This window comes from Mirounga leonina, unplaced genomic scaffold, assembly GCF_011800145.1.
Source record: "Mirounga leonina isolate KUSES-001 unplaced genomic scaffold, KU_Mleo_1.0 Mir_54, whole genome shotgun sequence".
Lineage (NCBI taxonomy): Eukaryota > Metazoa > Chordata > Mammalia > Carnivora > Phocidae > Mirounga > Mirounga leonina.
Genome location: NW_023270812.1, coordinates 6,322,853 through 6,339,456, shown reverse-complemented (window position 1 = coordinate 6,339,456; position 16,604 = coordinate 6,322,853). Strand labels below are relative to the sequence as shown.

At 41.2% G+C, this 16,604-nt stretch overlaps 2 protein-coding genes across 4 annotated transcripts in view; one reads left to right on the top strand and one right to left on the bottom strand.

Annotated features, from left to right (window-relative positions):
* PACRG (parkin coregulated) overlaps window positions 1-717 on the bottom strand; it is a 321,973-nt gene extending 321,256 nt beyond the window's left edge. Inside the window, exon 1 of the mRNA XM_034991992.1 lies at window positions 338-717. Within this exon, the coding sequence (XP_034847883.1) occupies window positions 338-493 (156 nt within the window). The 5' untranslated portion in view covers window positions 494-717. The remainder of the gene's footprint in view (window positions 1-337) is intronic.
* Window positions 718-947: 230 nt separating this feature from the next.
* Window positions 948-16,604, top strand: part of LOC118001822 (E3 ubiquitin-protein ligase parkin) — a 1,265,989-nt gene continuing 1,250,332 nt past the window's right edge. For all 3 annotated transcript variants that reach the window (XM_034991967.1, XM_034991965.1, XM_034991964.1), the window contains exon 1: window positions 948-1,095. In XM_034991967.1, the coding sequence (XP_034847858.1) occupies window positions 1,089-1,095 (7 nt within the window). In that variant the 5' untranslated portion in view covers window positions 948-1,088. The remainder of the gene's footprint in view (window positions 1,096-16,604) is intronic.

The following is a 16,604-nucleotide window of genomic DNA, read 5'->3' as shown; positions in this document are numbered from 1 at the left end:
CCACTCCCCCTGCTTGTGTTCCTGCTCTCACTGTGTCTCTCTCTGTCAAATAAATAGATTAAAAAAAAAAAAAAGAGTAATTTGGGGTGGTCTAGACACCATGAGTTATTAGGAAGGTGCTTATCAATGGGATGTAGCGCCTCCCTTGCCCAAGATCCTTTCTAACAACCTAGCCGGGACCTCTCCACCCTGCCGGGCACCGTCTGCAGGGGAACTGACATCTTTGCCAGAGACCACCCGGGACACAGGTTCAGAATCCATCATAGGGCCGGCCAGCATCTATAACCTGGTGCCCCCGATTCGGGGCGAGTGCGTCCAATGCAGGAAGATCACTTACGACTGAGTTTTTCATCATGGCTTTGACTGTGAAGCCCTCAGAAACCAGGGAGTGAGGCTGGTGCACCGGGAGCGGCAGTTGCGCCCGCAGCTTGGTCCTCTTCGGCATCTTGTCTGGGCATTTGTTTAAGCTCAGGGTCTCTTTTTCTGCCACCATCTTCCTAGAAAATGTCTTGCTCTCATCAAACGTGTGGTAAAAGAATCAGTGGGTTTTACGGACGTGAGAAGGAGTTCGGGAAAAATGTCAGAAGGCGCGTGACTGGTAGAAATTCAACCCCGCGGAGGGCCCAGGTCGATCCAGATGTTGGGCAGCTCCTAGGTGAAGGGCGTTGAGGGAGGGGAAGGGCGGGAAGAGGGGAGGACCGTGGCCAGAGCCGCGACAAGCTTCCAAAGGCAAGCCTCCTGGTTGCTAAGCGACGCGTCAACACTGCGGCCGAACGGCCCAGTCCCCCCGTGACGTGCGTTTCCTGGGCCTGAACGCGGAACGGCGGCGGAAGGCGGCCCGCGGAAGGCGGGCGTCGGCGGGCGGGGGCGGGGGCGGGGCGGGGTAAGGAGAAACTACGCGGTAAAACTACGACTCCCAGAAGGCCACTGCGGCGCGCCGTCCGCGCGTGCGCATTCCGGCAGCCGGCCACCGGGGAGGCAAGTGCTGGAAGATCTAGCCCCGGGGCCGCACTGGCGGGAGGCACGTGTGGGTGCCAGTGCGCGCGTAGGTCCCTGCATGCCCAGCAGCCTCCACCTGCCCAGTGACCATGATAGGTACGTGGGTGCCTGCCAGGTACAGCCTCTGCGCCGCCCCGCCGGGCCTCGGCGGACAGGGACCCCCAGGGTGTCCGCGCCGGTGTCAACTGTCAGTGTCCGGGCGGCCGCGTCCGTCCGTCCTCGGCCCGCGCTGCGCGCTTCGCGGTGCCCGCCGTGGGCCTCCCAGTGCCCGCCGTGGGCCCGGAGTCTGAGTGTGTGTGTTCTAAGCCCCCGCCCCGCCCGTGGTTTGACCGGCTTCCCACCGGACACAACTTCGGGGACCCTGGTGCCCCTGCACCTCCCGGGCGAAGGCTGGGTCGCGCGTTCCCACAGCGAGCGCGCTGCGCAGCCAGACTTGCTGGGGGCCGTTGGCAGGTCCCTCAGAGCGCCTTGGTAGCTGCCTTCCAGTTAGGAACAGCCTGGGACCCAGAGTCCGTAGGACTTGCGGGGAAAGCCAGGCGAAGCCTTAAACTCTGGTGGAAGGTACCTGCAGTAATGGTTAGGATCGAAAGACATTCCTGCAAAGGGGTTTAAACGTCTTGCTCCCTCCCTTTTTTCCTTTCAAATCTCTCATTGTAGGGCTGAGATTAAAGAAGAGTAAATAGCAAGCATTAGATATTTGCATAATGAACTATTATTATTTAACACAAAATGACCTAGGTGCATTTTTGTGGTTAAAGCTTTGGGAATGGTTTATTATAATTGTTTATTATAAACACTGTGATGTGTAAGATTAGCAAAGTTTTCTCCCTTCCGGGGCTGTTAAGACAAAAGTTTTGTTTTGTTTTGTTTTTTTCTTTTTAACGGTAATCTTTGAAATTAGTGGAAATGCACAGTATGATTAGAAACCATTGCTATTTGGGGGGTTTATTATGACAGAGACCCGCTCTAGATTGTGTATGGAAGATTTGGTGAGCCTATTTGGGGTTTATTCCTGATGAGTGCCACTTACAAGGCACTTTTGATTGCAATGAGTGCATCTGAAGTCAAAAGTGGTCTGTCCAGAAAGATGAGAAGTGGATTTTTAAAATATGTAAGTTTGTATGCACTGATAAAGGCTTCTTAAGTCTTTTTTTAGGAAATTAATGTTAAAAAGTAAAACGTTCTACTCACTGGGAGAATCAAGCCAGTGATTAACTGACACTGTCTTTGCAGCAGTGATAAAACCTAATGATGTTGTCCAATTTTTTCTTACCTTTCTAGCATAGTATGACTTTTGGTGAATGAGTTTTGAGAGTCATCCAATTAAGACATTTTTTCTTATAAATACATTTTTCATATAAACTTTTATGAATCCTCTGAGACCTTTTTGGTGACCATTACTTATAATCCACTATAAACACAACTCTGAACTGAATCAGAAAACCAAGCAGAAGAAAATTTTCAAAATCCATGATGTCAGTATTTTATCGGAAAAAATAATTTATATTTTATTTTGAAGACCGTTGTGCAAATTTTATTTTAATTCAACTTAATATAGTGCATGGATACTTTTAAAAGCAAATTTATAGTAAAGCTATATATAAAGACGGACTTAAGATTAAAAATCACAATTCTAAATTATCTAATACATGGCTATATAAACACTTTGTTAGGATGAACTATGTTTAGGCAGTTTAGTTTACTTGGGATTCGTGGGATTCATTTACTTGGGACATGAGAAGGAAGAGTATGATCTTTGGATTTGATTAGACAGTTATTAGTAACTTATAATTACATGGAGAATATAAGGTAGATTTTAAAAGATGTTTTTTCTCATACTCCACATAGTGTTTTACATAGTGCAAATAAATGTGTATTACAACATAAATACAACATGCTCCCTCCCACGAAAAGTACCTTACATACAAAAACCATTTGGACAATGTGCAGTAAATTATTTTATACAATTAGTTGCATTGCCTAATTCTGTTGGTGGGCATATTTTTATAAAAGTCTTAATTGCCAATTTTGGACTTGGTTGTGTTGGAGAGTGCGGAAAGAAGAGAGAGTGTTGGAAGGTAAGTGAAAGTGGAGGAAGAGAGAGTGTGCCTAATTCTGTTGGTGGGCACATTTTTATAAAAATCTTGATTGCCAGTTTTATACTTGGTTGTGTTGGAAAGTGTGGAAAGGACAATGTTGGAAGGTAAGTGAAAGTGGAGGCAATTGAACAGAAGTCTTGAAGTGATGGGTTTCCTGTTTCTGTGACTAAACTTTGGAGACAGGAAAGGCATTATAGTTTATACCTAGTGATAAGCTGGAGATCAAAATATAAATCAATGTATATCTGGGATTGTTTTTTTCTGTTAAAGACATTACGCTACTCCGAACTTGGCCTTTTATGTCTATGCTCTTTTTAATTGCTACACCCTCTTTAATGCAAATAGTGCTCTTCCACTTTATATAAATCTTGGTTACTTTTGAGGAAAAACAAAAATAGGTTACTTGGTACAATAGGAGTAAAGAGGATTGAGTGTTACCTCACTACCAGTAGTATTAACCTTCCTTTTACGTTCTTAAAATTTAGGATTCCTTCTTGGCACAGGAACTGTTTCAAAAGTACTTATATTTCTCACTTGGTTTATGACTGATCTGTTAAATGCCCTGACCCAGACAGCCATAGAAACATAGTTTAATTGAAGTTGGTGATTATGACTGTGAGAAGTATGGGGAAGGATATCAAGATGATATAAAGCAGAATAGAAAGGCTTAAGAAAATTCTACTTTAGAAAAATACAATTTTTGGCATCATTATTAAAAACATATTTCACCCTTTTAAAATCAGCAAGTCTTTTTATTTAAAATTGAATTTTGGTAGTGATATTTGTGGTATATTCTAATTCTATAGAACTGGATTTAGGTATTTGAGTAGTATCAGATATTAAAGTGCATGGATCTGTATACAATAGTGTTGTCAATATTGGAATTCAAATTTCAATATCTAATTCTTTAAAAATTTTTGATTAAAAATAACAATTAGAACATAGTCACATCTGTATATTATTTAAATTATCTCTTAGAAAATATATATATCTACCTCTACAACTCCACCTGCACAGTAATTCTTGCCTACTTTTTTATTTTGTGGATGTACACAAATTACGCAAATACTCTTCAATAAATGAGCATTCAGTAGGTTTACAGATTGCTATCATCAGAAATGTTTGGGTTCATATCTCTTTATTTGCATATATAAGCATATATGTAAAGTAAAAATCTTGTTACAATTTCTGGGTGGATTTTCTAGTCAAAGAATTAGTAGATTTTGAATTTTTTCTAGGTATTTCTAAATTGTTCTAAAGTAAGTGACCCTATTTTACATTTCTGTCTAGTGTAACAAGGTAGTAAAAGCTGCTGCTCAGGACTGAAAAATTTCAAAAAGACATCCTCCTCAAGACTGACTCATATCCATCAGCAGAGCATCTGCTGGGTTTTTCTTTTCTCCCTGCCTCTTTCCATCCCCGCTCAGGTTTAGTGCCTTTGAGCAGTGCACAAGCTGCACAGCTGTGCTTGGTGGCTCTGGCAGTGTTTATAAGAATGCCCATTTACCCCTGTGTACCATAAAATATTTTTATTTTTGCCTTCCTGTTAAATTAAAAACCGTATATATTAAGTTTTAAAATGAATTTATAAGAAAAAACCCTCTCATTTTTCATTTTATATTGTTTTATTTTCATGAAACCAGATCCAATAATTGAGCACCTACTGTGTGCCTAGTACTGCTCCAGGTGCCAGGAATACACAAGTGAAAGAAATAGAAAAAAAAAATGGCCTTGCTATTTATGAATGTGCAATCTAACTTTACTATTTGCCTACAAATCTATACATTTGTTTTAAAACTTATACGTGGTGAATTTTAAAGTTACAGAGTTTATATTTCTAGTTGAATGTACTGTGTACTGCTACTTTGCCATTTCAATAATTTTAGATAAAATGTGACCCTACTTCGAAGTACTCAAGATAGGCTCTAAAAGCTCCTAGTTATGACGAAGTACAATTGTGTCATAAAGGAAATTCTACTGAATCTTTGCATAGGTGATTTTGTGTAATTATGTACAGTTCTTCTTTGGGTCCAAAGGCTCTAAAATGATGACCTTATGCCCTTTTCAATTTTGGAATGATTTCTAGGGATTTTTTTGAAATCTACATTTTTTGAAACTTCATAGCTTCATTTCTTGAAAATGATACAGTGAAAGTACTTTATATTAAGATATGCAGATCCATTTCTACCTCCAAAGCTTCTTTGAAAAATGGGGAAAAAATCTTACATCGAAATGCTTCATATTCATGAAAGCAGTTTCAATGCAGAATAGTCCATATTCTGTTAGCTTTTAGTTCTTTGATCAATGAAAATTGTTTCTTACCTGCTGTTTCTTCAGCCTTTAATTGTGGCCCAGTGCTTATTCAGTATTTCTGTTTTAATTTGTATTTAATGAGCTCATTTTAAATATTTCTTTGTAGTAACCTGAATGGTTTCTCTCTTAGGTTTTGTAATATTAAAGAAGGAAATTTTTATGACAGTTGGCTGATTTATGTTGTAGTTCACCTTCCTGGCTTATTTACTTCCCCCTATAGGAGAGAGTCTTGGTTAAAAAGAATTGTGGTAAGGTTACTATATTTCCCCCAGTACTGTATGTCCTAATTATCTGGGACTTCTACCAGGTTTATTCCTGTATCTATTTTCTCTAAATAGAAACCTTTCTTCTCTGAATTAACAGGTATTTCAGCTCGCACTAATGATTTCAGTGTCCGTTCTTTCCGAGGTACTAGATCGGGTGGTGCTGTGCAGGGGGGGAGGTCCAGGTGGGTGGCAAGTGTGTGTTTATCGCCCACCAGGGAAGGACACGGGGAAATGTGAGACTGTTTCTCCGAGACGAGTCTGTGATCTAGTTGGACTGATAAGACATATATTTGGGTAAGAATCCTCCCCCCAACAGAAGCAGAGTAATTAGAAAGAGATGTGCACACACAAGCACGCACACACAAACCATCACACCACAGATTTTCAGGTCTCTTCTGCACATGTTATTTTCTCAGCTTTGGACGTTATTCCTCTCTGTTGTACATCTGGAAACTACCTTTCATCCTGCTGGATCCATTTCAAATGACACAAACTTTATATCAAGTTTTCCTTAAGATCCCCACCTGTGTGTCAGTTCTCACATTTCTCAATCTGAAGCAATTAGCTCCTCCTTTGGAATCAACCAAGAGCTTAGCAACACCACATAGTGTAGAAGGTGTACAGAAAAATAAAGATTTGCAATCCTACACTGTAAATATCATGATAGAGGTTTACACGGGGAACTGCTGGAGAGGGCAACTAACAGAGCCTGGTGGATCCACTGTGTCTAGAGGCACGGAAGGACAACTAGGAGTTCATTAGACGAAGGCAGAGTTCTAGACATGAACTGAGGCATGGCAGGGAGAGGGAAGAGTGGAACGAAGAGCATGCCCTGAGGCAGAGGCCAGAGGAAGCAGGCTGGCCCCAGGCTAGAAGGGCATGGTCTGTCAACGGTAAGCAGGGTCAAGGACGGTGGGAGGAGTCAGTGATCCATCGTATCCAGAAGTGCATTATGAACGGATTACATTTTAGAGAGATGTCTGTGGCAGGAATGGAAAGCCGCAGTATAGTGGAACAGTGCCTAGAAGTCCAGGTAAGCATTAACAGCTTCCTTTCCCTCTCAATCTGGAGATGGCCTTCCAGTAAGAGAGAGGGTAGTTGTAGGGTAGGAGATGGCTTTTCTCGGCCTGGCGGCATTTCTGGTGTCAGTAATTCATCTTTGATGAAGGGCTGCATTTAAAAAAAAAACAAGTCCTCATTTTTATACAATGTATTAAATATCTCTCATTGACAAGTATTTTTTTTTCATGTTATTAAAGCTTTAAATTTATTCATGTTTCAGAAGTACTCTATATGTCCTTCTTTGATATGTAGCACATGATGTTTAGGTTTCTATTTATAGTTTGTTCCGTAGATGGGGAGAACACTGTTGCCAAACCCAGAGGCCCTGAGTGACCCAGCGTAGTGCAGAGTAGGGTTGTTTCCTTTTCAATATCTGCATACCTTATACACCTGGCCCCGTATTGAGACCATCCTTGGACGAGTGTTTGTATTTTTACACCTGGTCACGTGTTGAGACCATCCTTGGACGAGTGTTTGTATTTTTAATAGTATTGATAGGTTCTTGATGATTTCTCCAATTCACTTTTCCTGTAAGACTTGAACAGGGTCCCTCATAAAGGTTAACATTAGAGCCCTTACCATTGGAAGAGGGAAAAAGCTTGAGATGTACAATATATAGCAACCTTAATCTGTCCCTCAAACCCCTATTCCCACCCTCATCAAATAGGGAGAAAAAAAAAAGTGATTAGGGAATTAATATTGGTGTTCCAGTTGAGACAATTTCATTATTTATGTAATCAATGGATATACCAGTTATTCCTATTGTTGAATGTTTCTGGAGTTTCAGTACATAAATTAGGTGACCTGAGATGAAGCCCTTTGTAGCTACATTGTGCTTTTTTAAGCTTATTGTGCAGAGTAGATGCATTTTCCAGAACATGGAAAGGTAGGATACATGCCTGAAGCTCGCTCTGCATGAGTAACACAGAGAAATAGGACTGAGTTTGCAATGTCTCTCTTTCAGAGAAGCCACGTGCACTCCCCCTTTCCTTGTGTCTTACTGTTTTTCTTCCCAACATTACTTCATTTTCTCAGAAACTGGAGTTTTGACATTTCATTCTTCAACTCGAAGGAGCAGCTGTTGTCTGAATAATTAAGAAGGGAGCTCTTTCCTGACTTGCTGCTGGTTTCCACAGAGCTTGACTACTGGTTGTGAAAGTGTTTCTGAGGGTAACAATGGGAATGGCATGACTAACAGACTGGGGCCCACCAGGGTCCTTGCCCACACAGGGAGCCGTCTACAGCAAACAGGCCTTGTTTCTGCATTTTGCTTTCTTAGGAATCTTGTCCTGGATACACTTTATTCCTTGATCCAGTTTTGGGGAGTGAGGAGCTTTAGGCTGACCAGAGGATTGGGTACCAGTTAGGCTTACTGCCTGGAGAAATGAGGGTGGAAGAAGAGTAATTCGTGCTCTAGCATGCTTCTTTCCACCCTTGAACTCTGGCTTGGAGTCCTTCCAGCTGCGTGACGTGTCCTTGAGGGGGGGGTGAGAGGTACAGATGGAGGCACACTGAGGCAGCACTCCACAAGTTGCTGCTTCCCTGGGCTGCCGAGCACAAACACACGTAGATTGCGCAAGGCGGTAGGTCGCATTCACCAAGCTTGGATAATTATGTGGGACAACATCAAAACATGTTTTTAAGTGAAGATGCCCGAGTTAATAGTATCGGATAGGAATTTTAAGTGTTTTACAGCCTGCAGAGGTCCAAGAGGAGTCTTTGCTGGGGCAAATTGACTGGTGCAGTCAATTTAGACATAATTGCATGACACAAACAGAAAGTAATATATAGTGGAGGTCTGATACTTGCTTCCCATTCTACATTTAAGAATTGGTGAGATGGGGCGCCTGGGTAGCTCAGTTGGTTGGGCGACTGCCTTCGGCTCAAGTCATGATCCTGGAGTCCTGGGATCGAGTCCCGCATCAGGCTCCCAGCTCGGCGGGGAGCCTGCTTCTCCCTCTGACCCTCCCCCCTCTCATGCTGTTTCTCTCAAATAAATAAATAAATAAAATCTTCAAAAAAAAAAAAAAAAAGAATTGGTGAGATGCCCAGCCATTGGCAGGTTAGGGCGTTTCTTCTTTTATTGTGGTCCTCTCTAGAGTTTTCTTTTCTTCATGGTCCATTTTTATGTACGTGCGTGGCATTTGCAGTTTCTCACTACATGCAAAATTTCTCTCAAATGTATTGTTTTTTCCCCCCTTGGCTTAATTACAAGGAATTCACCAAATAATCTTATTCTCAGTGTATGATGATTTTATTCCAGGTGTATATGCTTGCCTTTATACCCTGGCAACTGCTGGGCACGCCAGAACTACTGTACATTTTGTAACCGTTTTTTTGGGGGGGGCATTGTGGAATAATTTTTATTTGAGGCCTAACATATGAGGAACTTCTTTATTGGGTCTAGTCATGGTTGTCACAATTCTTTGTGTATAAATTTATTAAAAATCCCTTCTGGCTTCTGCGGCCAATTTAATCATTTTATGCTGGATAGAATGCAAGTTGAGCTGGTAAAGTTAGAGAATGGGTCGTGATGCCATTTGAGGTCAGATTTCTGGAGGTGACATGATTTTTTTTCCTTCAAGCAATGATGATAATAACAATATTAACATTATGACCTAAGCCTCATAAATATGTGTGACTTCTTCAGTAGTTAAGAAATATTTTTAAAAAATATTAATATAAGAGCTTAGTTGCCATAACTGAAAAGTAGATAGCATTATATATGTAAGGATTTCAGAGACTATCCCCCCAAATTACTATCTTTGGATTGTGGAATTCTTTTGCATTGTGGTTTTGTGTTTTTCAGATGTTCAACATTAAGCATATAATATTTTGCAAATACAGAAATGCAATGAATGTTATAAACATAGTCTTAAGGATTGGACAAATGTATCACCATTATAATACATGTAGAACTGACTGTATTTCTGTGACAAATTATGTCAGATAAATTACCAGTCACGGCATCGAGTAACTCATGTTCTGGTTATAAAAGTAGTGTTTTCTAGAAGGCAGATTAGCACCATCATTTCACTAACTTTTAAAAGTGGTGGGCGCCTGGGTGGCTCAGTCGTTAAGTGTCTGCCTTCGGCTCAGGTAATGATCCCGGGGTCCTGGGATCGAGCCCCTCATCGGGCTCCCGGCTCTGCAGGAAGCCTGCTTCTCCCTCTCCCACTCTCCCTGCTTGTGTTCCCTCTCTCACTGTGTCTCTCTCTGTCAAATAAATAAATAAAATCTTAAAAAATAAATAAATAAAAGTGGTATTATACACTTGTGAGGGGTGGCTCAGTTACTGTGTTTGGTTCCTGTTGCAGCTGTAACAAATTACCACAAGTTTGGTGGCTTTAAACAACATGGATTTATTCTCTTACAGTTCTGGAGGGCACAAATCCCAGGCGAGTTTTAAGGGGCTGAAATCAGGTGTTAGCGGAACCAGCTCCTGGAGGCCCCAGCAAAGACTCCTCTTGGACCTCTGCAGGCTGCGTCCCAGCTCCTGGCTGCCTTGCTCCAGTCTGGGTGTCTGCAGCCACAGCACCTTCTGCTTCTCTGTAGTCAGATCTCCCTCTGCCTCCCTCTCGTAAGGACACCTGTGATTACATTCCCCATCTCAAGATCCTGAATTTCGTTGCATCTGCGAAGTCCCCTTTGCCCCGTAGTCACATTCCCAGGCCTCAGGGACTAGGGCATGGCCAGCCTGAGGAGGTTCTTTTCAGCTGACCGCCACTACCTTTAAGGCTTTCACCACCTGAAAGCTAGTTTTGAAGTGTCGTATTATGAACTAAGAATAACAGATACAGGGCGTTGAATTGACAGTGAATCTGCTACTTGATTTTGCCTTTTCTGAGGTCTTTTAAAGGCACTGCAATAATGTCACACGTGAGGAACCTAATATTTATTTTGTGGACTAGTTGATGAGGCTGGCCAAGGACATAACTCATAACTCTCAGGTGGCAAAAGAACATGTGGCTACACTCCAGGACTGCGATGGTGAATTACAGCTGGGTAATTTGCTGTACCAGGTTGCTCATTTGTATCCTGTAGAGCAGGGGAAGCTTTGTTATGCTTTTGACAGGAAATACGACTTCACACAACAACACATGATCAGGGAAAGCAGGAGCAAAAACCATTTTATGTACATTTTGATTTCTTATTTGCCAGTTCACCATGATTGTTAGACCCCCTCATGCTCCTGTGGAATAATTTAATGTTGTCCTGCCCTTCCTAAGTAATAACTAATCTGGCTTTGTTGAAAATTACACAGAAGTTGTAAGTAAATTCTAGTAAAGTTATGAAGGACAAAAAAGAATGAAATTGTGTACTTTACTTCGCTAATTTTTTTTAAAAAGATGTCAGTATAGAATTTGGTTTCATGAGGCAGTTTTAGCTGAAATATTTGGAAAATATTCAATTACACATTGTTAGTACAGTTAGGAGAAACTCTAAGGGAAATATGGAATGAATTTTTAAAATAGATGTAGAAGTGGATTTGTAAGAAAATAAGAAGTTTATTTTTGGAAAAAAAGAAGAAAGAAAATAAATGTTAAATTCAACAAATATTTATTGAGACCTTGTGTTATAGGACCCGTCACAGGTTGCAACTCTGCATATCCAAATGAGGAAGTCACAACTTAGTGAAGATGCTGCGTACACCTGCAAAATAGTGATCAGCAGTAACAAAAGTTACAAAGGAAGTGTGTTTACTTGTACAAGGGAAATTCCAGAGAAGAGGTGGATTTGTGCTGGACCTTTAGGGATAAGTGGTCTCCTGAGCAGGCAAATTAAAGTGCATTTCTAGCAGAGCAAGACGTGAGGGCTTTGAATACGGAGGCTGTGCTGGGGAAGGAGGAATAGTGGATGGGAGCTCGGAGTGTAAGGAGCTCAGAGAAGGAAATGAAGAGGGATCAGGGTGAAGAGAGATAGAAGCCTTCTTAGACAGTTTTCTGTTCCATGCTGGAGGGTTCAGGTTTTGCTGTGCTAGTAATGAGGAGCCACTTGGTCTAATTGCTAAGAACAGGCATGGTCAGATTTATTTTCAGAAGGCTAGCTTTGGCCGCAGGGCCAAGTTAAATCGCACTCACTCAGTTTAGGATGACAGAAGTTATGACAGTACGAATCTGGTCAGTCCCATGCAATGAAGAGAGCACGTGTGCAACAGGCGGTGCTCTGTGTCGAATTCCAAGGCCCATTGGGGTAGAGGAAGCAAACTTGACTGCCTACAGGGGTCGGTGGCAGGTGAATATAACTTGATGAATCAGGGCTCTTCTAAGACAGTAGAAAGTGACAGTGTCTGTGACTGAAAGTAAGAAGTGAATTCAAATAAAAAAATAAAATGGGCAGTATCTAAGGTAAACACCAATCTGTTGCATTGCTTCCCACTTAGGATCTTCAAGCTGCTAGGACATGTAGCGGTGCTTCGATAATCAGAGTAAGCAAATCCTTCACAAGGTTTGTGTGCTTCACCTTATTTCGTTGGAATGATTTTCCTGCTAAAGTTTAAAGAGCTAATCTCATTTCATTTTAATGTTGTGTGTTTACTTACCTGCCTCATTCTTGGGGGAAGAAGTATGCTTGTTCTTAATAAATAATCGTTGAATGAGTAGAAGCGTGAATGAAAAGAGAGACCATTGTCTTGTTTCTGGTTTTGTCTTCTCTAATCTCCCTTCCTGTTGCTGAGGTTGAAGTACCTCATGGAAGAATCCAGTCTCTACTGATACTTGCCTGCGGGGTGGGGCCTCATCTTATTTAGTTTTGTAACCCCCCAAACCGAGCATAATCCCAGTAATTGCTGAAGTGGATGAAAGAATAGAGAAGCATAGTGATTATATGGTTTGATTTTGGCATAGACGGAGTACATTAAAATGTTTCATATTCTGAGAAAAGATTTATTAATTTTAGAGTGATCTTAGTCTGTCACATTTTCCTGTGCAAAAACTGGAGCTAGTACAGGATGATGACTTCTTTCTTTTTGTCCCGGGTCTTTACTGTTTTTCTCCTATTGCGTCTCTAATGCTGCCCTTAGAGGGAAGCCATTCCCTTATTTTAACTCTGGATTTAGTGGGGATTTTAAAGTGGTTACTCCCTGCAGGACGTTGAGAGTGTAAATCACATGGATGCATTGTCTCTTTTCCACCATTAGCTTTTAACTTTACAACAAACACAGACCCCAATGCTTCACTGGGGTCTGTATTTACTTATTTCCCTAATGCAGCTTTTCCCCATGGAATACTCTCAGTAGAAACATATGCTCAAAGCTTCAAAGTAATTACAATATCACTAAAAGCTTCATAATCACATTACTGAAACTAAATGTTAAAAAATTTGATTTTCCTTGATCTAATCATTTCAATTTAATTTTAGGCTACCGCATGATTGATAGAGGAAACCTGGCAGGCCAAAGTCAAGGAGTGTTTATAATGCCTAAAGCCTTGCTCAGAAAACTTCAAGGCAATTTAATTTGGATAGGAATTCATTTTAATTATTCTGAGGGATTTTTTTTAAATGGGAAAAATAGATTTGTTTCCCTTCTCTTAGTGTTTGACCTGCTCTGATGTCATCTGTACAGCTTTCTGTCTGGAGTCTCTACCCCACTTCCTTCTCAGCCCTGCTAGACAAAGACCCTGGAGGATACAAAGGTCCCAGCTCTAACACAAAGAACTGAACTCAGATTCTTTTTCATAATTGTCCCAATGATGTACTTTCATGTTATTTATAAGACAGGTTTAAATTTTAACCTTTTTTTTTTTTTTTTGGAAATTACAGATAGTTTTGACATATTTGTGTCTCTGCAGTAAGCAAGCACACCCCCAGCAGTGTCTGCATCAGGGTGTATCCTGATGCATAGCAGGACATTCCAGCAGTATTGCTCCCCCACGAGGGTACAGACCATGATGAATAAACATAGCTACCTTCTCCACGTGGCTTGCGGGGTGGCCGGGGGGGGGGGGGGGGTTGGCCATCCATCAAATTCATGTCTGTGGTTGTTCTCAAAAACCATTCATTTTTATTTTTAATGAATTATGGAGACAAGTGAATATGAAATTACCTTCTGAGCTTGTGGATTTTCCTAATTGTTAGCACAGTTTGTTTTAATCACATGCATTACAACGCAGTAAATCTGGAATATTTACGGATCACATTTGATACTTAGCCTGAAGTCTGGACATAACGCTAAGGGAGTTGAATGTTGACTTTTATAATTCTGCTTCTAAATTGTTATTTCATCCTCTTTCTCAAGTTCTTTATTTGCTTGTAACAGTGAATAATAACTAGTAGACAAATCTTGTGCAGTAATCATACACAAATCACTCTGTGACATTTGAGTCTGTTCATTAAATTTCTGAAGGTGAATTTTGAACCCTCAATGCTTTTGTAGGATTTTTGACAATGGAAAATAAAATTATCTTTCTTAACTCTTTATTCCCTGAATCGTGCACACTTTTCCTGCTTTTTCCACTCCTTTGGTGGAGACCTCATTTTATAAACAATAGTCTTTTAGCCATTTTTTCTGCCTCCATGAGGGTAGGCTTATTGTGTGGTTGGTTGATTGATTGATTAATGGTACTTTTGAAAATCAGGCTTATAATTAAAAAAAAATATATATATATATAATATATATATATATATATATATAGTCTGTGGCCAGTAGCACCCCATATTCACTTCTTCCCTGTTCAGGCCATACTTCAAATCATTCTTTCCCCTAAACGAGAATATAATGATATCTCATAAACTTAAGATTTCCTCTCCACACCATAATGTAGTAAAGTGGTAATAACAGTTCCCTTCATAGGGATTTTGCTACAGGGGAACTGGAATTGAACAGAAGAATTCCAGTTTTATGTGGAGGCCCAATAGGAGAATCCATAAGTTTAGGTTCTAGAAGTTAAGGAGGTGATCCAGGTTTTTACATTCATATGTTAATGATTTTCTCCTGCTTTCATCAAATAATCTAGGATGAGTAGCTTCAAATTTATGACATCTATGTCAGTTTGTACTTGACCATTAAATATGAATGGTTGCCTGAACTGGGCTTTATATCATGTATCAGAGGTGGTTCAAGCCAGAGATAAGCTTGTTGGGTTTGGGAATTGATTTTTACTCTACTTGCGAACTAGTAAGTAGCCTGCTAATATATCATGGATGCTGTCAGAAGACACAAGACTCATGGGTCAGAGAAGAAGGACTTTATTACTCATGGCACAGCAAATTTCATAAGTGTTATCATATTTACACCAATTTCCTTTGCCCTGAATCCCATAGGAGTGATGTGCTTTGGCCCATATGGATGCCATGCATATAGTGGGCTTGCATTGCAGGTGAGGGCCATTTATTGAACTTGAAGCATCTGCCACTTTTTTTTTTTTTAAGATTTTATTTATTTTTTTGAGAGAGAGAGAGCACACAAGCTGGGGAAAGGGCAGAGGGAGAAGGAGGTTCCCCACTAAGCAGGGCGCCTGATGAGGGGTTCGATCCCAGGACGTTGAGATCATGATCAAGGCAGATGCTTAACCGACTTAGCCACCCAGGCACCCCGCACCTGCCACTTATATAGCAAGCAAAAAGCAACCCTTTTCTTTGGGGACAGACATTACCTTATTTCTTAAGGTTGTTGAACGCATAAGCAACCCTGAGAAATGGCCCAGGTAAAAGAAATTGAGGCCATACATTTTAGGTCCACTTAGCAAGACTTGTAGGGGAGTGTGAGTCCTAAAGAAAACTATCTCTCCTAATACCCAGCAGCCTTTAATATACCATTTTGGCTTGTGATGAATTTTCACATGAATATGCCACACGATGGGCATTCTGGTTCATTGGGCCAACAGAGACTTGGACCAAATCTATTCAACTTGTCTCATAGGGCATTTAGTTCAAGCTGTGATCGATAGGATCCCAAGCAGCAGGATGAGGCCAGCTTGCAATACTGACTCTATATCCATCTGTCCCCATCCTGTCAGGGTCTCTGACTCACCTAATGTGAAGAAATCCCAGGGGGAGACCAGTAGGTTTTAATTATTATGGGATCTATTATCTATTATGACCCATATAAGGAAGTTTGGAATAATACTGCCAATAATAATAACAGAGGCAATAGACGTCCAGAAAGTAACCCTCATGCCCAATGGAGAGCTATTTCATGTTCTACTTTCTCTCACATGGAGAGCACAGGTCACTCTAGTTTGGAATTTGCTGCTACCCTTTATTTGGATCACTGTTAGACGGGTTTAATTAGGCCACATAGACAGTATTCTGAATAGCTGCAGCCTTGATTGATGGCACACCCTAAGGCTGCTTTGGAATCTGGACAAGCCTATGAATGTGTATCCATCCCTTTGACATAAGATTGTGTCAGTCCGGGAGTTTGCACAGGTATGAGAGGATGGTCCATGTTTTGGAGCTGCTGTTGATGGCCTCAGGCACAGCAGAACTGTTTGGGAACAGCCTTGTTCACATGACTTTTCCTGTTTTTGTAGCCCATGGATGGGGATGACAAGCTTAGAAGTGTGTTAGTGAGTCAGGTTGCCAGTCATCACTACCACTTGACTCATGTGGATCGTATGACTGTTTTGCCAGGCTGAGGTACTGGATATGGAGAATTAAGAGAGCATTAATCACACCCTCTCAAACCTCTTGGGATTTGACATGATCCCTCCCAGTTCCCAGATTTGCTGCTATCCCTCCATAGCCAGGGAATTGGTTATGTCACTTCCCAGTAGCTATACCTTTATCTTTTTTCCATTCAGAGCTTTTGTTTGGAAGGGTCAAGTGCAGGTGGGATAAGGGCATTTTTACACAATTTACAGAGACTCATTAGGCCCACCACTTTGACCACCGTAGAGATACATGGTGAGCAGTGTACTCAACT